Source organism: Chaetomium strumarium, assembly GCF_033439665.1.
Source record: "Chaetomium strumarium strain CBS 333.67 chromosome Unknown B0T15scaffold_4, whole genome shotgun sequence".
In the NCBI taxonomy this organism is placed as follows: Eukaryota; Fungi; Ascomycota; class Sordariomycetes; order Sordariales; family Chaetomiaceae; genus Chaetomium; species Chaetomium strumarium.
This window is the reverse complement of record NW_026944432.1, coordinates 777,450-798,952: the sequence shown is the minus strand read 5'-3', so window position 1 is coordinate 798,952 and position 21,503 is coordinate 777,450. Positions and strand designations below refer to the sequence as shown.

The 21,503-nt window shown below is 54.9% G+C and overlaps 10 protein-coding genes across 10 annotated transcripts; 7 read left to right on the top strand and 3 right to left on the bottom strand.

The window, feature by feature from the left end:
• Positions 1-699: 699 nt before the first annotated feature.
• B0T15DRAFT_398488 (glycoside hydrolase family 45 protein) lies at positions 700-1,806 on the top strand (the record flags this gene model as incomplete). The annotated part of the gene is made up of 4 exons (XM_062864956.1): positions 700-782; positions 847-1,095; positions 1,146-1,607; positions 1,677-1,806. The coding sequence occupies 4 exons, from the start codon at positions 700-702 to the stop codon at positions 1,804-1,806; spliced, it is 924 nt and encodes a 307-aa protein (XP_062721015.1).
• A 963-nt stretch (positions 1,807-2,769) lies between these two features.
• B0T15DRAFT_493415 (uncharacterized protein) lies at positions 2,770-3,360 on the top strand (the record flags this gene model as incomplete). Its single annotated transcript, XM_062866944.1, has 1 exon — positions 2,770-3,360. One exon carries the CDS (start codon positions 2,770-2,772, stop codon positions 3,358-3,360), a length of 591 nt encoding a protein of 196 aa, XP_062721014.1.
• A 698-nt stretch (positions 3,361-4,058) lies between these two features.
• Positions 4,059-6,191, top strand: B0T15DRAFT_555182 (uncharacterized protein; the record flags this gene model as incomplete). The annotated part of the gene is made up of 4 exons (XM_062870383.1): positions 4,059-4,096; positions 4,187-4,249; positions 4,369-5,938; positions 5,976-6,191. The coding sequence occupies 4 exons, from the start codon at positions 4,059-4,061 to the stop codon at positions 6,189-6,191; spliced, it is 1,887 nt and encodes a 628-aa protein (XP_062721013.1).
• Positions 6,192-6,197: 6 nt separating this feature from the next.
• B0T15DRAFT_531709 (uncharacterized protein) lies at positions 6,198-7,513 on the bottom strand. The gene is made up of 2 exons (XM_062869268.1): positions 6,661-7,513; positions 6,198-6,566 (listed from the first exon to the last, which is right to left on the bottom strand). Exons 1-2 carry the CDS (start codon positions 7,022-7,024, stop codon positions 6,376-6,378), a joined length of 555 nt encoding a protein of 184 aa, XP_062721012.1. The 5' UTR covers positions 7,025-7,513; the 3' UTR covers positions 6,198-6,375.
• Positions 7,274-8,455, top strand: B0T15DRAFT_574621 (uncharacterized protein; the record flags this gene model as incomplete). The annotated part of the gene is made up of 5 exons (XM_062870963.1): positions 7,274-7,316; positions 7,409-7,423; positions 7,812-8,083; positions 8,118-8,262; positions 8,325-8,455. The coding sequence occupies 5 exons, from the start codon at positions 7,274-7,276 to the stop codon at positions 8,453-8,455; spliced, it is 606 nt and encodes a 201-aa protein (XP_062721011.1).
• Positions 8,456-8,811: 356 nt separating this feature from the next.
• Positions 8,812-9,151, top strand: B0T15DRAFT_493412 (uncharacterized protein; the record flags this gene model as incomplete). The annotated part of the gene is made up of 2 exons (XM_062866943.1): positions 8,812-9,016; positions 9,075-9,151. 2 exons carry the CDS (start codon positions 8,812-8,814, stop codon positions 9,149-9,151), a joined length of 282 nt encoding a protein of 93 aa, XP_062721010.1.
• A 144-nt stretch (positions 9,152-9,295) lies between these two features.
• B0T15DRAFT_191610 (uncharacterized protein) lies at positions 9,296-9,920 on the top strand. Its single transcript, XM_062862451.1, has one exon. The coding sequence runs from the start codon at positions 9,413-9,415 to the stop codon at positions 9,788-9,790; it is 378 nt and encodes a 125-aa protein (XP_062721009.1). The 5' UTR covers positions 9,296-9,412; the 3' UTR covers positions 9,791-9,920.
• Positions 9,921-14,298: 4,378 nt separating this feature from the next.
• B0T15DRAFT_555170 (uncharacterized protein) lies at positions 14,299-16,159 on the bottom strand (the record flags this gene model as incomplete). The annotated part of the gene is made up of 2 exons (XM_062870382.1): positions 14,299-15,681; positions 16,120-16,159. 2 exons carry the CDS (start codon positions 16,157-16,159, stop codon positions 14,324-14,326), a joined length of 1,398 nt encoding a protein of 465 aa, XP_062721008.1. The 3' UTR covers positions 14,299-14,323.
• A 20-nt stretch (positions 16,160-16,179) lies between these two features.
• Positions 16,180-18,278, top strand: B0T15DRAFT_191594 (uncharacterized protein). Its single transcript, XM_062862449.1, has one exon. It carries the CDS (start codon positions 16,411-16,413, stop codon positions 18,046-18,048), a length of 1,638 nt encoding a protein of 545 aa, XP_062721007.1. The 5' UTR covers positions 16,180-16,410; the 3' UTR covers positions 18,049-18,278.
• Positions 18,279-20,521, bottom strand: B0T15DRAFT_191593 (kinase-like domain-containing protein). Its single transcript, XM_062862448.1, has 3 exons — positions 20,033-20,521; positions 19,114-19,964; positions 18,279-19,035 (listed from the first exon to the last, which is right to left on the bottom strand). The coding sequence occupies exons 1-3, from the start codon at positions 20,171-20,173 to the stop codon at positions 18,510-18,512; spliced, it is 1,518 nt and encodes a 505-aa protein (XP_062721006.1). The 5' UTR covers positions 20,174-20,521; the 3' UTR covers positions 18,279-18,509.
• Positions 20,522-21,503: the final 982 nt, after the last annotated feature.

The window sequence follows — 21,503 nt, the reverse complement described above, 5'->3', positions numbered from 1 at the left end:
ATAATAAGACTAGGAGAGTCCTCTTATAGTGCTTCACAACAGCTTAAACCTTGGAGTTCCTGGGCAGAGGCGTTTCTCGGATATTGACCCTCTCGCACGTCCTGATATCCTCGTGAGCTAATTTGCCCCTGACAGGATTCTCAGTCCACTCTTCTGAAGAGAGGTTCGTCTGGGCGTTCCGGACAGCTGGTCGACCGGGATGGAAATCAAGCTTCCGTCTCCAATTAAGGGCTGCATGCCGCTATTCCCAAAGTATGCTCGAGCAAACGGTATGCTCGGTCCAGGTTCCGCGAAGGTGGATCGACTCTCTGTTTCATCGAAACACTGGCGTCTTGGATCATGGTTGCAAACCCCGGTTCCTGAGTACTTTGTGGGGCCTCCCTGCGAGTTCTTTGGTCCTTTGGGGGGATACCATTTCGTCTACGTATGCTAGTATGAGCAAGTATACGGCCTTGTTGGCGGCGCCGAGTCCATCCCACCGTCAAAAAGCGGTGGCCCACGGGTGAAGACAAGAAGGGGCCGTAGGCCTATGAGTAAAACATATAAAGACGGTAGGTCCTCGCTATTCGGCTGCTCAAGACCTCATAACGCCGACAACGACCTTCACCGCAGTCCCTCCTTTTGTTTCAGCGGTTCCATTACTACCTACACTATCGAGACTCTTTGTCTTCTCATCAGAAGCTTCGAACCCCTCGCAGCATGCGTTCTACCCCAGTTCTCCGCACAGCCTTGGCTGCTGCTCTGCCCCTTGTTGCATCCGCCGCGGATGGCAAGTCTACCAGGTATGCTACCCGCAACACCCTTCGCCTTAACAGCCGATCTTATTATTGTTGACAACCCGTCCAGATACTGGGACTGCTGCAAGCCGTCGTGCTCGTGGTCTGGAAAGGCCTCGGTGAGCCAGCCTGTCTTCGCCTGCGATGCCAACTTCAACCGCCTCACCGACGTCAACGCCAAGTCCGGGTGCGATGGCGGCTCGGCCTACTCCTGTGCCGACCAGACTCCCTGGGCGGTGAACGATAACCTCGCCTATGGTTTCGCGGCAACACACATCGCTGGCGGGTCCGAGGCGTCATGGTGCTGCGCGTGCTACGCGTAAGTTCCGTATCCCAGAAAGTAGTGGACCAAGCCTAACCGGACGCTAGCCTCACATTCACTTCGGGCCCTGTGGCGGGCAAGACAATGGTTGTCCAGTCCACCAGCACGGGCGGCGACTTAGGCAGCAACCACTTTGACCTCGCCATGCCGGGTGGTGGCCTGGGTATCTTCAACGGCTGCTCGTCCCAGTTCGGCGGCCTGCCTGGCGCGCAGTATGGCGGGATTTCGTCGCGCGCCGAGTGCGACTCGTTCCCCGACGCTCTCAAGCCAGGCTGCCAGTGGCGCTTCGACTGGTTCAAGAATGCCGACAACCCGACCTTCACCTTCGAGCAGGTGCAGTGCCCGGCCGAGCTCGTTGCCCGGACAGGCTGCAGGCGCGACGACGACTCCAAGTTCCCGGCCTTCACTCCCAGCGGCGGCAGCGGCTCATCAAAGCCGTCATCGGCCGCGTCTTCGCCAAGTCCATCTTCTCCCTCGGCCATTTCCAAGCCAAGCCCGTCCCCTGCCGCGTCCAAGCCGAGCTCGTCTCCTGTGGCGTCCAAGCCAAGCTCAACTTCAGCAGATTCGTGTCAGGCGAGCCAGACCTCCGATAGCTGCACCGCTCAGCGCTGGTCACAGTGTGGCGGGAATGGATTTACCGGCTGCACAACGTGCGTCTCGGGAACCACCTGCCAGAAGCAGAACGACTGGTACTCGCAATGCCTTTAATGTTCGCCGGGGACTCATCCAATGACAAGTGAAGCGAACACACTGCTTCGTGTACAGCACGCGCACATTAATTTCTGCCTCTGTGTTATATATTATCTTGGCTTCATTTTGACCCTGTACATACGTACCTTTAGCCCTATGGCTTATTCGATTCTGACCTCTCCTAGAGGGTTCTGTATCAATTCAATCTGCCTTTACCCTTCGTCCCAGCACGGTTGATTGGATACTTCGTCCCCACCTGAGTTTTACAGGGTGATACGGATAGGGAAGATGTTGCATCCCTCCGCCTGGATCCTGACAACGAAACTGTGATTAATAAACCGCAGTATACCCTGATTTAGGCGCATCTCACCGCTGTACTCTTCGGCTGATGATGCTATCGAAAGGTCGGTAGGACAAGCATGGCTTAATCACTGGTATGTTTTGCGCGCCTACGCGAGCAAGCACAGCCTCCAGCCGAGCGCCTGTTGCTAAAACGGGGCGCTTAGCCGCCACGTGCGGACCAAACCACCAGGCTCAGCCTGGTTGCTGACCGGATGTCAGACTACCCGATCCTCCGGTGTCGCTTCCATTGTTATCGTCGAGTAAAATGGTCGCAATGCAATTATTCGGACTGCAGTTTATCCAAGCCCCCGGGGCTGGGATCCCGGAAGCCCTCAACTCCGGGTTGAGCTCGCAACATTCTCAGTCTTCTGAGAGTGAGGCCGAAGTTAGCGATGCCGTTGATAACCTACCTTGGGTACGCATAGTGTAGACCGGACTTCCAGGTGTATTTAATCATCGCAGTTGTCCTGCGACTCATCCTCACCATCTTCACATCATCACCAGTTTCATCATCTCAAGTTCTGCACTGAGCTACCTCAACCACAAGACCATCTTCTCAGCACCCTATCATCAGCCAAAAGTGTCCAACACTTAGCACCCCTCCAGAGAACTTTTAAATCTCTTCACCACCATATCAAAATGTTCAGCCAAGCTCTCCTTCTCCTCGCCGCCGCCCTCCCCCTCATCTCCGCCGCCCCGGCTCCCAACCCCACCCTCGGCCAACGAGCTCCCGACGGCACCGCCGCCTCGCCACGAACCACCCACACCGTTGTGGCCGGCCGTCCCGGCTTGCGCTTCGATCCGGAGAACGTCGTGGCCGAGGTCGGCTCGATCGTGGAGTTCCACTTCCTGCAGCTGAACCACTCGGTGGCCGAGGCCTCCTTCGACTCGCCCTGCCAGCCTAAGGACGCCGGCGTCGCCGGGTCCTTCTTCTCGGGCTTCTTCCCCGTGCCGCGCAACGCCGACGGCAGCGCCAGCCAGTCCGGCGAGGTCTTCCAGATCGAGGTGAGGGATGCCGACCGGCCGATCTGGTTCTACTGCGCGCAGAACACGGGGCGGCATTGCCAGAGCGGCATGGTCGGCGTGGTCAACCAGCGGTTTGACGAGGCTGAGAAGACGCTCGACGTGTTCAGGAGCAAGGCAGCGATGGTGCAGGGCCCGTCGGGCGTGCAGCCGCTGGTGCAGGGTGGTTGGCGCGGGGCGAATCCGAACCCGCTGGGTGGGTTCTAATAAGGGGAAGGGCTTGGGTTGAGGGAGGGTGAGGAGAGGGGATGCTTTGATATAGGTGATTTGTCGATTGGCTTGAAATTTTCTTAGCAGTATTTCGATTTTAATTGTCTTCAAGTTAGCAGTGGCCGGTTGGGTTTTGCAGGATGTTTAGAATCTTAGACGCTGAGTTCAGGACTAGTTGGGAGACATAGATGGAGGTGAATGAGTTCCATTTTCGCTGCCAGAAAGCCAACATCTGCTCTGCTACGCCGTCGGAGGTGCATGATGACCTGTTTAAGCTCCCGTCGTGGGAGTACACCTTACATCTTGGTGCCGAGGAATACATACCTGGTAGCTAACGACTCGCATTTTGCTTCTCAATCATGGACGCATGGGTAATAAAGGTGCCACCATTAGTACTAGTAGCTGGCACCCTAATAAACGGCCAAACCAGCGAGCAGCAATGGCAGATCAGTAGGGTGCCATGAGTTTGTGTGGGGAGATCATTGGACTGTAGGTAAAGGAAACACTAGTGGTGTCTATATTGCTGTGAGACGGGTCTAGTGATGCATGTACTTGGAATGGTGTTATGGTGTGCCAGTGTAAGAGGGAAGCAGCACAAACACAGGCGGCTCGATGGAACAGTATCCTACAAAGAGGGAACCCCCAACCCTCACAGTTGCTTGACAGCTTTTGGAAAAGGGAAGGAATAACACAAGATGTTTCTTGAGGTCGGGACGCATTTGGTAATCAACCTGTGAGATTTTCGAGCCAGTAGGTGCCTGCGTAGGTAAGGTATGCAGGGTGAATAATAAGGTGCCACATCTCGTTGCCTGTCGGTGTCCAGCACCTCGATCCCGATCGTATCAACCGATCCGATCTCACGAACGCCACTCTGCGTCATCATCTGGTGCGTCCACAGGGTCAGACGAGATGATCTAAGCAAGGTATAATTTCATGGGGTTCCAATCGGCTCTTAAGCTATTAAATTCCGCGCATAATGAACAACATTCTTTTTTTAAACTGTAGGTTCGATCACGTCTTAATCTTCCTCTCTTATCCGGTTACGTCTGCATCTGACGGCAGTGACGAGAGGTCGCGCTCAGTCATGGAAGTCCCAATGCGCAAGCGCATCGCCGGCAGAATCAGGGCTTTTTTTGATCTTGCCTCGCAGCGCCAACGCCACGTCAACTCTCAAGAGGTCAACGCAAGAGAACTAGCCCCTGAGACAGGCCTGACCACCATGGACCGTGCTATCCAAACCCTTGCCGAGCAAGCCTCCACGAACGCTCTTAAGAGGCCCGCTCTACGCTCCCTACCGACCTACCACGGCAAGGCTGGCCAAGGAAATGGACAGTCCCAGGCGGTGATGGCTCCCCTGAAGTCGGCCAGGGAGCCTTGCACCCTGGCGAGCCTCCCTGTCGAGCTCGTCAGCCAGATCCTGTCTCTCCTACCAAGCCTGGTCGACCTGAAGGCGGCTGTGCAGGCGACGTCCATCTTCCACCAAGCGTACTTGTCGGACCGCCGGCGCATTCTCTACGTCGCCCTGCAGGCCACTCTCGGCGACAGCGTCTTTGTCGATGCCTACGCCGTGCAGACGACGTCGCACTTTCAGAACCTAGCCCAGGTCGCTCGGCAGACGGCCATAGAGCATTTTATCACTTTCATCCATCAGAGATTCCCTTTCTTGCCAAGGAACACCATTCTGCAACTGCCCGCATGCAGCGTCGAGGATCTGACTGGCATATCGGGCTTCTTTTTCTCCGCCATCCGGCCGCTGCTGCAGAAGGTTCCGGAAATGTTCCTGCAGGTTGCCCCCCCTGGCGTGGTGGTCGACCCCGTCAGCACACTGGAGACGAGGCGGATCATGCGGGCCTTGTATCGCTTCGAGCTGTGGTGCAACCTGTACGGCGCCGGCTCCGATGCTTGCCCTAACTATCCTCCACTTCCGCGCGGTGGTCCTATAGGCCTTCTCGAGAACTTCTTCGAGGTCTACCAGCCGTGGGAAAGAGAGGAGATTGCCTGCGTGTATACGATGCTTTTCGAGATGTACGAGGGGATTTTCGATGACGTCAGACTCCGTTTCGAAGAAGACGACAAGGCTCTCGAGGAGGAGGAGGCTAGCAAGGCCGATGTACACGAGGTAGTTAGGCACGGGCTTGGTGGCTCTGCTGCTTACAAGGCATTCTGTTCGCGTCCTGGACGAGAGAAGCCCCCAGCTGACGGCCATCCTCCATCCGTCGCAGAGGAACTGCGCTATTTTAGCGACCATAGCTCTCGGTTTTTCTTTCCAGTCCGGCCTACGCTGCACGTTACCACGCAGCGAATCACCTACCCGACACCACCTAACCGAGACACGTTGGGCGTGCCTCAAGACCATTGGAGAAACGGCGCGCTTGCCAAAGGCCTGAAATGGCACCTACGCGTCATGGGATCCGGCGATGTCTACGCGAAGCTGCGCATGATACTGTCCGAGGTGGCGTTCTTGTCCGATCAGAACTCCTTGTCGCAGGCTCTGTCTTCGAACGCGCAGACGGAGAGGCGCAAGCGGGACCGCACGTTCTCTCGGTACCTGTTGGAGCCCCCGAACCTTCTGGAGGTCGCAGAACGACTGCGTGTGACTGAGTTTGGGGGAGCTATTGTCGCTTTTCGGGGCCGACGCCGAGGACGAGCCGCCGCTTGCGTGGTTCGTCGTGTTCCGGGGCAGGTATTGTAACTGGTGTGGAGGTGTGCTGCCGTGGGGACTGAAGTGCTGGGGCTGGGTGTTCTGGGACCGTCAGCGGCTGGAGAAAATGGCCGGGTGGATGTTGGAGAGGCTGGCAGGGCCTTGCAGTGGTGAGGGTCCATACTAGTATTGACCCAGGGGTGTCATTTACGTCTAGTGGTATTGTACAGGACGACTCGAATCTTGATCTGATCTACCAACCTTACTTCTGTACTAGTAGTGCTCAGCAGAAAAAAACATCGGACTTCCGAAATCCATCGTGTTTCACCACACTAGCGGATAACTCAAGCACCTCAGCAGCTGGGCTGCTTCTACTCAGACACAACAGCCAACCGAGAAGCAAACCTCCAGCCATAAAACACCATTGCCACAATGGATATCAAGTTCAGATGTATGGACATGGTATGGTTTCTGGAGAAGGCCTTTCTGAGACGCTGCATCTCGGGAGACGGCGTGTCCTCGCCTAAGTGGCCATTGAGCCTGAGCTTTGCATCTCGAGTCTCTGTCGCGAACGGTGTGCGTCAGTACTATTGCATGTTCCCGTTGCCCCCCATTCCATACTTGTTGTTGAGAAGACGAATGGAGAATGGAAGTACCTTGATGAATGCAATCCACCATCGCTTTCTGCGTCCCCGGCCCGTACACCACAAGATTAAGCACGGCCGTCACTCCCGCCAGGGTGAACGGGATCCAGTCGGCTTTGTGCTTGACTAGTGAGAACAGACCGCGCGGAGGAAGGGTTGCGGCCGTCAGAAGAAGCAAGATTGTCTGGCCGCGGAAGTAGATAGGGAAGAGCCGCTTCTGGAGGGTCGTGAATGTCGGCCGCGGGAGGGCAAGGTAGCAGATCTTGGTGTTGACGAAGGTTTGGTACAGCTCGGTGCCCAGGAGGGTGGAGAAGAACAGCAAGTGGTAGGGTGCGAGATTGCCGAATACAGAGGTGATGGTGTCGACAAAAGTCATGATGGCGGTGAGGATCGCAAGTTGGTCGTACTAAATACCTAAGGTAGATAAACTTGGGTAAAGTAGGCCGCGCAATTGTTGGTTGAGCTGGTTGCGTTCAGTTTGTGTCTTCGCAAACTGAAGAGAGAATCCATTTAGGCTTTCCGTAATACGCAGCAACCCGAGGTGTCTCGGCCTCAAAGGCATGTCCAACTCACCGCATACCTCCCTCGCAGTGACGCGTCCCGTCTGACGCCGTGGCCTAGCATCATGAAAAGCCGGGCCCGCTCGGAGGTTAGGGTTAGTGCTGCCAGTAGGTTGTACATACATTTCCCCTCCCTGTTAACTATTAGTAGCTCAGGGACTTAGAAATTCCACACCGTACAATTCATGCACACAGTACAGTAAATTGGGGTGTTCGTAAGTGGTTTCAATCAATGTTAGGCAAATCTCCAGCAAGGCTAGGTGTCATATTCCGTCAGAGACAGCAAAGCTGAGTTACAGAACTCCATTGATTCTCAAGGCAAAAGTGCAGTAATTATTCGTAATTTGCCAGTAAGTCATGCTATGTCCGGAATCGATCTCACTTCTATCACATCTCCTGCTTTGTGTTGTTCCGCCACAGCGCATCTTGAATGGAAATTCACTGACTTGGGTCAGGTTGCAACGCAAGAACACATCATGACGCAGTGGACATGGGTTCAAGCGGAACTAGCTATTCTTGCTTATCCTCAAATAGGCTCTGTCTGCTCTATTTCCCCGTCGGGAGAACCAGTTATATGCAGTTTAGCTGCTTCTTCCGCCGCAGAGCTTAGTGATGCCGGAGCATTCTCTAGAGCAGTTGAGTACTTCACTGCTGTTGCGAACGCCGCGGCCGGCAAGCTGGATCCATCCATCAGGCTGGGTGCCCTGGTCTCCTGCGACATTTTGGACAAGACTACTCTGTTCGGAGACATCGACACCGTTGAGCAATTCCCCCTCACCCATATGGATCTCGGCACTCAGAACATCATCGTCGATGATAACTTCAATTTTGTTGCCATTATCGACTGGGAGTTCGCGCAGACTGCTCCGTGGCAGGTTAACCGCTACGCTATGCCGTTTCCTTTACTAGGACCAGACACCGAGGACATTCTCAGAAATCCTAGCCATCTCGCGTATAGGAATGTGTTACGGCAAGACGTTTCTCGACGAATCTACCGCCAGAAGTTCCAAGAGGCGGAGAGAAAACTTAAGGAGGAAGGCCGAGCTCTTGAAGGGTCCTTTGCAGACACTTTGAATAGTTCAGCATTAAGGATATATGCTTGCTTCACTAGCCTAGGTCGTTTACAGCAGGCTGATAGGGGCCACCTGCGTGAGATGGTGCGGCTTGCCTTCGGGTTGGATGCAGACAAAGTGGAGGAGTATCTCTCGGAGCTAGAGCAGGGTGGCGAGATAGGTGGGAGCGGGTAGGTAGACTGTAATCCGTACATTGAAGTTAGTCCCGGGGAGGGAAGCAGCAGGAGACGGAGAGGGAGAGACAACCAATCAGCGATTGCGGCTCACATCCCGGGTTCGCGCACCAAACGCGTGTCTGCCTGCCGTGGCCTGCGCGCTGGCATATCCATCGGCCATCCTTCATTCTCTCTCCCGGGTCATGACAATACTCCCAGGGAAAACTCTCAGATCCGACTATCCTCGCTGGTTCAGAGCTGGCCCTTCGTTTTTTCTCTCTTTTTTGCTTTTGAAGGAACCACGATCACCCAACCTAAGTGTTTCCGACAAACCACTTCGGTGCGCAGGTTTTAGGTCCACGGTTGCAGGCTGACATGGACGGAGCCAAGAGTTCAGCGCCAGCCGGCCAGACGTCCAGCAATCGAGTGGTAAAGGTGAATCGCAAGACGGTTGCGGCCAGATACAATATCAAGGTGCTGCGCGGTCTGGAAACAGCGCTGTTGAAGGATCCGGAGGCCAACCTTGGCGACCTTCTGTCCTCTTCATATCCCCAGCAGCTCAAGTCGTTCAAGGAAGCAGGTGGGAATGCTCAATGCATTACTGCCGTGCCTGCAGGAACACTTGCCGCGCTTTCCAGTGCCACGCTTGCATGGCGTGATCCGCATCGGGCGGTATGGTCTGCTGTTCACCTCCTTCGTCTCGGGTCTCGACTAGGAGAAAGTGTGGCCCCAACTGGATGATGTCCAGAAACGGTCCGTCAGCACCCAGCTTGACAAGCTCCTCATCGACCTCCGATCCCTTCCATTTCCACCAAACACACCGCTTGGTGGGGTAAGCGGCCAAGGCTGCAAAGATGGAAGACGGGGTGTACGCATCAGTCCCAAGCCGATCCTGGATGTCAGTCAATTTGAAGATTTCATCTTCACTGGCTCCAAAACGGCCTCACACATGTAAACTCGATTCCTGCGATCTCTGATGCCCGCATCCCCGGCAAAAATTGTCTTCACCCACGGAGACATCCGACCGGTAAACATCTTGGTGCGCCAGGATGAGGGAGGCTCTTGGACCGTCGTTTCTATCATTGACTGGGAGTCGAGTGGCTTCTATCCCAAGTACTGGGAATGCGTCAAAATGACCAACAACCTAACCCCTAGGGATGGGGATGACTGGTATCTGTTGCTGCCGGAGTCCTTGTCGCCACGGCAGTTCCCAGTGCAGTGGCTGATAGACAGGATATGGGATGCAATCTGGAGAACAGCTAGATGGGGATCTTTGTTATTGCATGTATTCAATCTTCAGGAAAACGAAGATCATTTCTTGACTATTTCATTGCGACGGACAAACCTGTGTTGACAAGGCAGAATAAGTAGTACCTAGAAAAGGAACAACCTGAAGCTGCCAACAAAAACAAAGCGTAACGGTGAAGGAGAGTTTCCAAAAAAAGGGAAGAACAGCTGAGGGCACCGCGTCTGGGGGATCAGCGGGCAGGTAGGCTGGCTGGCCTGGGGGGCGAAAGAGAAATAAAATAAAATAAAATAGAAAAAAAGGGAAGGAGAGGGACAAGTCTTGCCCGTAAACTCACTCCTTCTCCTATCGCTGTGAGGGACGGCAATCACTCACTCGAGTCGTAAGCGAACTCTTCCGACAAAATCCTCCTCTCGCCCGCCTCTTCGTCTTCCTCCTCTTCATCCACCTCCATGTCTTCCAATTCGCCGCCACCCCAGTCCTGTCCGAAGTATGGCATCAACTTGCCTCTGCCTTCTTCCCATGTTTTATAACTGATCATGCCCGATTGCTGCATAACGTTCCATATCTCCATCACATAGTCCTGACAGTTCCATTCCCGGTCCTCGCCCGGAACCTGGATGCCGCGAATCCGTTCCACAAGTATGCCCAGCCAGCCCGAATGCATCTGACACAGAAAGGTCAGAGGGAGATGGCATCTGTCAGAAGCGGTGGGGTTGTGTGACGACTAGATGCAATTGAACAGGGTCAAGCCGGCTGTTGTTGTCATTCTATTTCGTGAATCTAAGGTTGAGGAAAGGAAAGAGAAGTTCTGAGTCGGTGGCTCAGAACATTACAAGAAGATATTCCTGATTTGTGGGTCATGTGACCGGTGCTCCACAACAGCCGTCAATCAGGGAGGTCGTGGGTTCGACCCCCGCCTGGGGTGACACCCATACCGACCGTGACAGGTTGACATGTCTGTATTCAGGTCTGAAGGGACCATTCTCGCCGTGCTAGACGACTTTAAAGAGATGCCACTCGTCGGTAGAGGGGTTGTGGGCGGCGAGGGACCAGTGGTAATAATTTCCGAAATAGGCTAGGGTCAAGTGTGACGAAACCACAGGCAGTCCTGCCTCTGAAAGGGTTCGCCGGTCGAAGGTAACTGCTGGTCGGACTGTAGGTCTCGGTGAAGCCAAAAGGTTCACAACAATGCTTGCCGCAATGTCTGCACAATAGGTGTGGGCTATTGCTTGTAATTGCTCACTGAGGAAGCTAGCTATTCTGAATGAGTGGCAGAATGGTAGAACTATATATAGCTTCCTCCCCTAGGTATCCCGTACCTAGATCCTTGGAACATTTGGAACAATTGTTGTTCTCATTGTTCTATCTGGAACAACGTTCCTTGGCGTTGTTCCCCAGGAACAATCGTTCTTGGCATTGTTCCTGATTTCCCCAATCCTCATTGGTTCTTTCTGACTCGTAATGATTGGGTACGGGCGCCGCCCGTTGACCATGCAGGTCGGCCCCCCACCGGCCTCTGCAGGTTAGTTCATGACATCAAGGCACCAATGCGAGCATTTAAAACTGAATCCCTTATACAACCTCTCCAAAACTCTCTATAACAGTCACCTTCAGCACAAGCCGCCATCCCCATATTTCCCCGGGTTCTCTAAGTTTTCTTGGTATTACTCGCTACCGGCTAATATACCATACCAGAAGTACTCGTACCTTATACTCGCGTATAATAAGCTTTCCTGGCTAGCAACTAGCTTAGCTACTACCTGGTAATAGATACGATTAATTTAGGATCCCCTTTATTATAATAAAAGGTAGTAATAATATTTCTACTTTGATATTGAACTACGATGTAATAGTTCGAGTTAAAACGTATAATATAAATGTGACGAAACCACAGGCAGTCCTGCCTCTGAAAGGGTTCGCCGGTCGAAGGTACTGCTGATCGGACTATAGGTCTCGGTGAAGCCAAAGGGTTCACAACAATGCAAATCGCAATGTCTGCACAGTAGGTGAGGCTACTGATTGTTATTGCTCACTGAGGAAGCTAGCTATCTGAATGAGCGATAGAATAGTAGGACTATATATAGCTTCCTCCCCTAGGTATCGTGACGGATTGAGCTACCTGAACCACTCGGCTAACTCGCACCTTCCAAAAGGATGCCGACATCGCAAGTCCCCCGACCTTGCGACTCTGTGGTTCATATACGCGTTCACGCAGGCGCGCCGCAGCGCGTGCTCCACTCGGCCACACCGAGGAGCAACCTGCCGTGACACTATACCTAGATGTCTAGAACATTTGGAACAATTGTTGTGCTCGTTGTTCCATCTAGAACAACGTTCCTTGGCGTTGTTCCTTAGGAACAATCGTTCTTGGCATTGTTCCCAATCTCCCCAATCCTCATTGGTCCTTTCTGGCTTGTAATGATTGGACACGGGCGCCGCCCGTCGACCATGCAGGTCGGGCCCCACCGGCCTCTGCAGGTTAGTTCATGACAGTATACGATAGTTCCTAGATACTAAGCATGGTTATGGCGGGTAAAGTGGGTTTGGAGCCCGAGGCACGGTATGTTATATTGAATGAGACGTTAGCTTTGCGGTGATTTCTAAGCTCCATTTATTTGTCAAGTGGGATGCTCCTCTAGTAGCTACCTAGGTAGGTACCTTATCTAGGCAGGAAAGCAAAGGCAACTGAATGGTTGACTCTGCCTTACAGGAGCGGCGTCAACCCCGTTTGCTCTCATCCCTAACTAAAGTCGAGGTGTGCTATAGGTAGCAACGTGTGAAGTTGAACGGAACAGAATACAATCTCCTGGCGGTCTATCCATTCCCTGTCGTGATGATCACATTTCCTGGTGCAAGTCCCCAAGACCATAGCAGCGCGTTATAGGACGTATCCCTCGAGGCTTGGACCCTCAATCCTTGGATTCACCAATGGACGTTAGGGGTGCCAACTCTACCACTTGTTCCTCAAGTTGCTTGGAGCCCGAATCAGCGTCAGATCGAGTAGTAGTCGGGGTGTCACTGGAAACCCTCTGCGGCTGTTCAGCATACTGCGAAGCAACAGCGTCCCGGTCGGGAGAGCGGGCTCACCTCGAGGAGTAGAGCGAGTAGAATCTTCAACAGCCCACAAATACCAATTGTAAAAGGGATCAGCTGGCCAGTCGTAGCAATGTTGTACACATCCGTCGTGCCGTTCCAGTACAGCGTAAGCTCGATACCTAGGATTGAGTAGACGAGCATGAATGCCTTGAAAGCTGGAAGCACAGACTGAGCGCCCTTCCGAATCCTGATAGACACACCATTCCTGGTTTGATTAGACACACTTAGCAAGTAATGCTGATGGGGGCTTCTCAGGGAATAAGTACCAAGGCTCTTCAGCACCTTCTGCATCCGGATCTGTACTGTCAGGCAGACTTGACCCGCGATGCACCCGGCCTCGGTTTCGCGACCGGGATGCTAGACGACTCAGCGTCCAAACAAAGCTTGCTAGTGTGGTACCCCAGGCGATGGCGCCCATGATTGCTAGGGCAGCGAAGAACTGCGTGACCTTTGGATTATCAAGCGACACCCTGGCGAATAGGAATCCATGCGTTCCGCATGGTGTTGCCTTGAAATTGCTGCCGTACATGCCCCGAAGCCAGAGCCAGGCGCAGTAGATGGCGGCGGCGGTGAACAGGCACAAGTTGAATGTCTTTCTTAAGACCTGCGGCACCCCGTCTTGTTGCATCTGGCGGATGGGATTGTACTATGTCGTCACGGGATCCCGCGACAACATAGGTGCCGCCAAATATGATATATGTGAGCACCAAAATCTCCGCGACGTATGTGGGCTGAGATCCGGCGGTGAGAATGACAGCAGCCAGAAAGACCGCGAAGACAAACATCGTGTAGGACTGTGACAGAGATTTGAGCCCCTTGAGTCGAAAGACCGTGATGATGATGGCAGAAATCCATTGCATGTAGATGCCGAGCCGAATGCCGAGTCCATATAGATCTGGGTTACCCCTAAAGCCGCATTCTTCTCGTGAGGCGAGCTCCATTAAGGCCAATGTGAAAGGGACAGACGCGTTCAAGTTGGCATTGGTGCGCAATACCTTGCGGAAGGCGGAATGTGCAGATGGAATATCTTCGACACCTTCAACCAGGCTCCCCTCGGAAGGACTGGAGTTTTGATGATCGCAAATTTTGAAGGGAGGTACGGGGCTCCGGAGGGGCGTCGCTCGGACGAGCTGAACTAGATTCACGCGTATCAGGCTTCCGGTACGAGCAGTGGCCATAGAGGATCGGTCGCGCAAGGTCGTTGCGTTCCGTTCCTGCACGCTTATCACGGTTGCACAGTTTCAGCGTCTCGCAAAATACCGCGTGTACCTCGAAAACAGGGAAGGGACAGGATCCACGCGCCAAACACCGGATGAGCGCCATGTGCTTGCCATCCCGACCGACCCGTGTTGCCCTAGCTAAACTCCTGTTGTGGGAGCTAGCGCCCATGGCTTGTTGAGAAACGAAGACATGAACCCTAACGCTTGTGTCGGTGACTCGGTGATGCTACAGAAAGTTCTCTTACACCGGCGACGTGCCTAAGATATTACTAGTAATTCTACTATTACTACTACTATCCAACACCGGGCCACTCTCGACCCATCACAACCCCATCATCTGCACCACCGCGGCCGTATAGTTCCACAAGACGGTCGAGTAGTCCGTGCAGAACGTGTACCCCGTGTAGTACGTACTATACCGCCCCTGGAGGGCATACAACCTGTCATAGAACCCGGCGCGGATCTCGTCGACGTGCACCATCAGCGTCTCGGGCGAGTGCGACGCAAACGCCACCAGCTCCGGCTCCTCCTCGCCGTCCTTCATCCGGAACGTGCCCGCATCGCTCATCCGCCTGATCTCGTCCAGCACCATCCGCCTCGCCGCCTCCTCCGTGAAATTCGCCTCGCCCACGATCTTGCTCATGAAGTACCCCGGCACGCCCGAGTACTCGAGCGCCCACTGGAAGGGCGTGGTGGGCAGGCTGCCGGGCTGGTTGGCCGGGTTGGTGTTGAGGATGTTGAAGCCCGCGCTGGGCAGGGAGGGCGCGCGCACGGCGGCCGCGTAGTAGTTGCGGTGCGTCCACTTGGCGAAGAGCGCCGTCTCGTCCTCGCGGAGGTCGAAGCCGGCGAGCTTGTCCAGCGTGGGCGGGAAGGCGACGAGCAGTTTCTTGGCGCGGATGAGCGTGCGCGAGTTGGTCTGGCTGTTCTGGATGGTGACCTGCACGCCCGTGCCGTCGTTGGTACGAAGGGTGTGGATGGCGGTGGAGTTGTAGAAGATGTTGGTCGTTTCGTCGATGTAGGTCGCCGCCGCGTTGAAGAGCGCGTCGGTGCCGTTCTTCGGCCGGATGTAGCCGCCCTTGAGCAGGGCGTCCACCTGGGGGATGCCGAAGTTCATGATCACGTACAGCAGCGGCGTGTCGAGCATGTTGCCGACGTTATTGGCGAAGGTAAAGATCAGGTCCACTGCGCGGTGGAGGCCGTGGGACTCGACGAATTCGCGGAACGGCCGCAGGAGGACCTCGGGGACCTCGTCGGGTAGGTAGTATGCGCCCGTGGCCAGGTAGTCGAACTGCTCGATTGCAACGCGGTACAGTGCGGCCGCGATGGCGGTAGTTACGATGTCGTTGCCCGGCAGGACGCGCTTGCCGGTGCGGAAGTCGACATACTCACTGAGGACGGCGGCAGGAAGCAGCGGTTCGTAATCGATGTTGAGCTGGGCGAAGTAGTCCTTCGTGATCTCGTTGTTGAAGTATCCCTCCACGCCATAGTTGACGTATCCGCCGTTCGGCAGGTAGACGGTCTCGGCGTGGCCCCCTAGCCGGCTTTTCTGCTCGACCAAGGCGACGCTGTGGCCCTGCTGGCGGAGCTGCACGGCGGCGTACGTTCCTGTCGCGCCGCCGCCGAGGATTACGACATCGCGGTCGATGATGTCCTCGGCCGGGAAGCCATTGGCGTTGGAGACTGCGGCACACGTTTCAAAAAGGGTCAAGGTTGGAATGACCGCGAGGGTAGATGATGGGAGACGCATTGCAAGTATCACTACTACAAAATCAAACATGCATAGGCCCCGAACAGTTGTTCGATCAGCTCGGGAGACCTGGCTTCACTGCTATATATACGAGCAATTCTTGAGGCCGGCCCCATCCGACGGCCAGAGAATATTACCCGAACTGGATGCGGATGTCGTGGAGCTGAACTGTGAGACAAATCCAGCCTCATCTTGTATGCCATTCGTTATTCCATTGTTAGTCAACCCAAGCTAGATCGACAAGGGATATGATCAGCAGGAACAATCGATAGTTGGTATCCGTACTCCGTAGATCCCGATGAACCGCGATGATGGGAACGGGCTGAATTGTGGATCCCGGCCGTGGACCGGGGTTGCGGTCCGTAACTTACGTACGGTCCGTACCGGGTGCGTGTTCCAGGCACCCACCATGATATCTCCGTCTCCTGCATATTCGTCGAGGAGAACAGGCTCCAGCCTCGCATTCTCAGGCAGACGACACCTAGGTTGCCTGTTGCGTTGGCATTCGCTAACATGGCATCGACGCGAATATATATATCTTGTCACGCCTGCGCAAATTCCATTTCCCTGCAGACAATTGCGATGTGTGCCAAGTCCTGACTCCTAACTTCTCTGACAACCGTATAAGCATCAGATCCAATTACCGCTGACACCGTCGCAACATGTCCTACCACTCGCTCCTCGAGTGGCGCCGTAACACGTCGCAGATGAAATTGCAGCTCCGCGACAAGATTCTGACGGGCACCCCTCTCTCTCTCCAGGAAAACGTCTGGCACGAGATATTTCAGCTGTATCTCCTATGCACCTTCAGCGGGCTGCATGATCCAGCCAAGACACTGCTGGCGGCCTACTTTGATGTCCAGCCTGGCCTCGCACCACACGCAGGACCACAAGACAAACAGATTCTGAGCCTGCTCTGGAAGCACTGCCCTTCGGCCAAGCCGGGAAACATTCCCCCGGATGTCGCAGCGTCTACCGAAGACTCGGCCAATCCGCCGGAGTACGACATCCAAAACCCGGCCTTCTTCCAGCTCGACAAGTGGACCGAAACGCATTGGATCCCCCGCACCGACTACGGGCACCGGCAGGAAATCAACGACGCCTACGACAGCCACCAATGGAAGACGTCCCAGGACCCGTGGACGCACGCCATCTGCGCGCGCCTCCTCTGCCGCGTGCCAGACGGCCAGGTCGTCCCAGACCGGGATTCAGTGTGCGAGGCCTTCGAGGCCGTCGACCGCCTCTTCACGCAGCTGCCCAAGCGGGGCGACAGCCTGCCGCACTGCCACATCTTCCCCATGAAGGTATACTTCGCGCTCGCGGTCGGGCTGGGCAGGCGCCAGAAGGCGAGGGACATCTTTGCACTGGCCTGCACGGTCGGGGAGTGGTGTCCGCAGGATCTGCTGCCGATCCCGGCGCTGTATGAAGTCTACTTTGGCGGTGGCGACGTTGATAAACCCACTAGTAGTGAGCCACTCATCTCCGAACCCGCCGCCTCGGCTACAATCGCCACCCTCACCTCCGCCCTCGCCCACCGCAAACAGCACGGCCAACAAGACCCGCTCCACGGAGTCCCCTGGCCCGAGCTGCTCCGCCGCTTCTCCGAAGCCGCCTTCCATGTCCACAGCGACGACTACGCACAAACAGACGACCCGCCCCAAAGGCCGTCCGACATCCTGCTCCCGCCGCTCACGCCCGAGGCGCTAGCCGAGGTCGAGCAGGCCCTCCCGGGGGGCCCGCTGCCGCCCGACATGCGGGAGATGGCGCTGGTCGCGAACGGGTTCAAGGGCGCGTGGCACTTCCTGGGGGGCGGGTTCCCGGGCGTCGACAAGCTGTGTGCTGCGCCCAGTGCGGGGGAGTACGAGACGTACTTCGGTGTGTTTCCCGCGCCCAAGAGGGTGGTTACGGCTGCCGGCGGGGTGGCGACGGTCTACGAGATTGGGCTTGGTTCGGGCACCGCGCAGCAAGGGGCGGATGATGATGATGATGCCGGGCCGGTGTGGGTTGGGTATGGGACGGTGGAGAACGACGAGTTTGAACATGTCGTTTGTCCGCCGGGAACGTGGCGCAGGCTTGCTGCCAGGAGGGAGTCTCTGGGCGGGGGGGAGGTGGAAGAGGTTGGGGAGGGCGAGTATAGGGTCATACACTTCGCGTACTGGGAAGGTGGGGGGCATGAGGAGTATAAGAGTATGAGGCACTGGATTGCTAGTGAGACGGCTGAGATGGAGAGGCAACTGGAGGTCGAGCGTCAGGATGGTGAGACTACGCAAGATGGAGGAGGGGAGGCAGGCGAGGAGTGAGCTGGTCGTGAGATAGCCGGCTTTGCGAGTCCCTATGTTTGCGGTTTACTACCTTTGTACTCATACCAGGATCTAGCGGATATGGATCTACAGGTATTCGTGATGTGTGTAGTATTTCCTTCATTACCTGGTTCAACTTGCATCACTCTCAGAACGTAGCTGCTCTATGTTTTAGTTGTATATTTTTCTTAGGTACTTATCGTTCGTTTGCTATCTTCCTCGATGCAATGGTTAGCTTCCTGCATCGTCTTGCATCCCCTGCAAACAGACTACTAGTAGACACCCTTGGCAATGCCTACTTCCAACCCTTCGGTCCCTTCCTCCTTCCCCACGTCAAGCCCTCTCCGACACTAGTCTGCTAAGCAACAAAGCCATCCCCGGCCAATCCATCTCCTTCCCCTGCCCCCTGTCTCGGGGTTTAGGAATAACAACCTTTGCTGCAACAAAGCGGCAACGCACGACTAGCGCCTCCTCTCGGTCCTCTCGGTGACAATTACGCGACTTGAAGACCCACCGCCGGTCCGAGCAGACCCACCGCCGGTCTGAGAAGATCCGCCCTGTGCTTGCCCTTCCACTCGAACATACCGCACGCCCTGTGCGGTTCTCGGGCTTTGTGGCTGCGAGGTACCACCACCATGGTAGGGCGTGTGGCCCGCGTCCCGGTGTCGGCCACCGTCTCCCACGCGCAATTGGCCCATGGCCTGCGTGACGCCACCAGTACCGCTGCCGCTGCCACCGCCACCGCCACCGCCACCGTGACCCTCTAGCCTGGCCTTCAGGCGCGCTTTCTGCTTCATCTGCTCCGACTGCTCCCTCTCATACGCCATCCGCGCCAACTCCGCATCGAGCAGCCGCTGGTGCTCGGCAGTCCGTCCTCCTCCGCCTCCTCCCTGAGCTTGCGGCACACACGCAGTCCCGTTCCCGGCAGGCCTGCTCGATCCTGCTGCTGGCCTGGTGCTGCTGCTCGCCGCCGCTGCCTGTCTCTCACTAGATATGGGGTAGGTTATATGTCAGTGATGAAAGGTGTCTGGCAGTACATAGGGGCAGCGGGGTTGGTTTGCTTACGACTGCTCCCAATTGTTATATAATTTGGAGATCCTGGCCAGTTCGGCATTCTTGATCGATTTCAGCTCATTCATGGCTGTCCATGCGATCGGGCGCTTTTCAGGCGTGTCATCGGTACACCATCGGTACACTGTCTGAAGAGAAGCAGAATATACCTTGGGAAGGTTTCCCCGCTCGGCAACGTGCTGGGGCAAGTGGAAGGAAGCCAGGATGTAGATAATCATACCAAAGCTAAAGACATCAGCGTACTGCGTCTGTTTGTTGTTGCCGTCCAAAACCTCGGGCGCATTCCAGGCGGAGCTGAACCCGCCGCCGACCACGGTCATCCTTCCCTGACTTGTGGCCGTATGGTCGCGCGCCAGGCCGAAGTCGGTCAGCACTACCAGCCGCGATTCGTGCAGAATGTTCCATACCGCCTTTAAATCGCCGCGGTAGTTATCCTTGGGACGCCCATCCTTCTCCAAGTCCCACAACGCTCTGTTCATCTCTGCTGTGATCTTCCTAGTCATGAGGAGGTTGTCTGGCTTGAGGTCGCGATGCTGAATGTCCTTTGCGTGGATCTCATAGAGCCCATAGGCCGCCTGGTAGGCTATAATGGAAAGGAGGGTCGGATGTATGAAATCGCGCTTGGCTTGAATTCTGTCGGATAACTTCCAAGTGTCGCCGCCCGCAAGTAGTTCCATGTAGATGTATGCTTCACCGTTCCGTCGGTTGAGCGCGGCATCGTAGAATTGGGCCACGTGCTGTGCGTTCCGGCATGCCTTGTACCATATCTTGAGCTCACGCGCCTGGTACATAAACTTGTTTTGGTCGTTAGAGAGTTTGACAACCTTGCAGGCCAGCGTCCTAGACTTTAGTTTCAAAAAATGTCAGTGTTCACGTTCCTGCGTCGAGTGCTGCTCCCGAGTGGATGGCATACCTTCGACGTGCTTGTTATCGTTTTCGCCTCGTAAACAGCGCCGAAGCCTCCTTCGCCCAACTTTCTATCCCAACATATTTTGTAATAAGGGTCGTTATCCCTGCCATTGATTTGTCTAACGCTGAGTTCTTGGCTGCTCATTGTGGAGTGTGCGAAGTACCTAGCCGGACCTGGCTAAAATGTAGACGGTGATTGCAAGGAATTAATAAAGACTAGAGCTCATCAAAGTGAGATGATACCGGGTAGGATTAGCAGTGCCAGCACTGCTGCTAAGGAAAACGGACTAAGGATTGGCCGGAACAAGTCGAACCTAGGAAGTTAGATGGAGAAGAACAGAATGCCTTGCCAAACGGAAGTGTTGCACGGCCGCCTCCTTGCGCCCTTTATGCTTCTCTGCGCATCACCGCTGCTGAGATAGGTACTGGCCAAACAACGTCGTAGGTCTTTAGCATGGGTCAGCCAAATCCACGTATTGTAGTAGTCGTGACACCCCGGGTTGCAGGCTGGGCCGTGCGGGCGGGCTGCCGTTGCAGGCCGTGGATGTGTCCACGGTCTGCCGCGAGGCCGCAACTCTACGATCTCATGTTTAACGATGCAGAATAAAACAAACTTAATTTTAAGCATAAATCTCTATTTCTCGACAATCAGCTCTTACTAAAAAGTTTATTGGTATTGGCCAAATGGGTCCCTCGATAAAGAAGGCGGAGAGCGAGTGTGAGAGATGGCTTGGGAGAGTGAAAACATGCCACATAACCCTAGCAGGACTGGTCAGGTTACATACCGTAGGTACCTGGTAAATCTACGTCGACAATACGGATAGGTAAGGTAGGTAGGTACTTGTACTTACCTGAAATTGCTAGCTTCCGGTTACCATTACAAGGACCCACAAATACTAAATGCAGCCAATCAAATCATTGCAGCAACTAACACCTAGTGTACAGTCAGACCCCTAAAAGTTCGTTAGCGTTCTGACTTAAAGACCAGGGTCAGCCCCAAAATCTCGATCTCAACGTCAAAACGGTCAATTTTTCTCCAGAAAAAACGTACAGATAGACTCAGCCTTTTGGATTATTGCAAGACGCTCTTTCTTTTGCGTTGAATCAGCTCTTTTCGTGGTTTAAGAGTATTCTTTCAGGGTTGAGAAGAAGACCCCTGTCGTGGGTTCCGCGCTAATAATCTTTCAGGGGTCGTCCTGTAGTGTCTTGGGTTGTTGTGTGCAAAAAGTAGGTCAGATCTTGAATTGGCCTGCGTACGGTAGGCGTCATTACCTACATTCAGTGATCTATGTTCTTACGTCTTACCTGCACGGGCTATCTATACTGCCTGCGGCCATAGGCCGCCGCAGCACCCACAAAAGATCTGATTCCTGTAAGGTCGGGCGGGTCTCTGGCCTCACCCACACCCCACTACCTGGTACGTAAACAACTCTGCTGAAAAGTCCGAGACAAGCCCTCGATCCTTTCGCGTACGA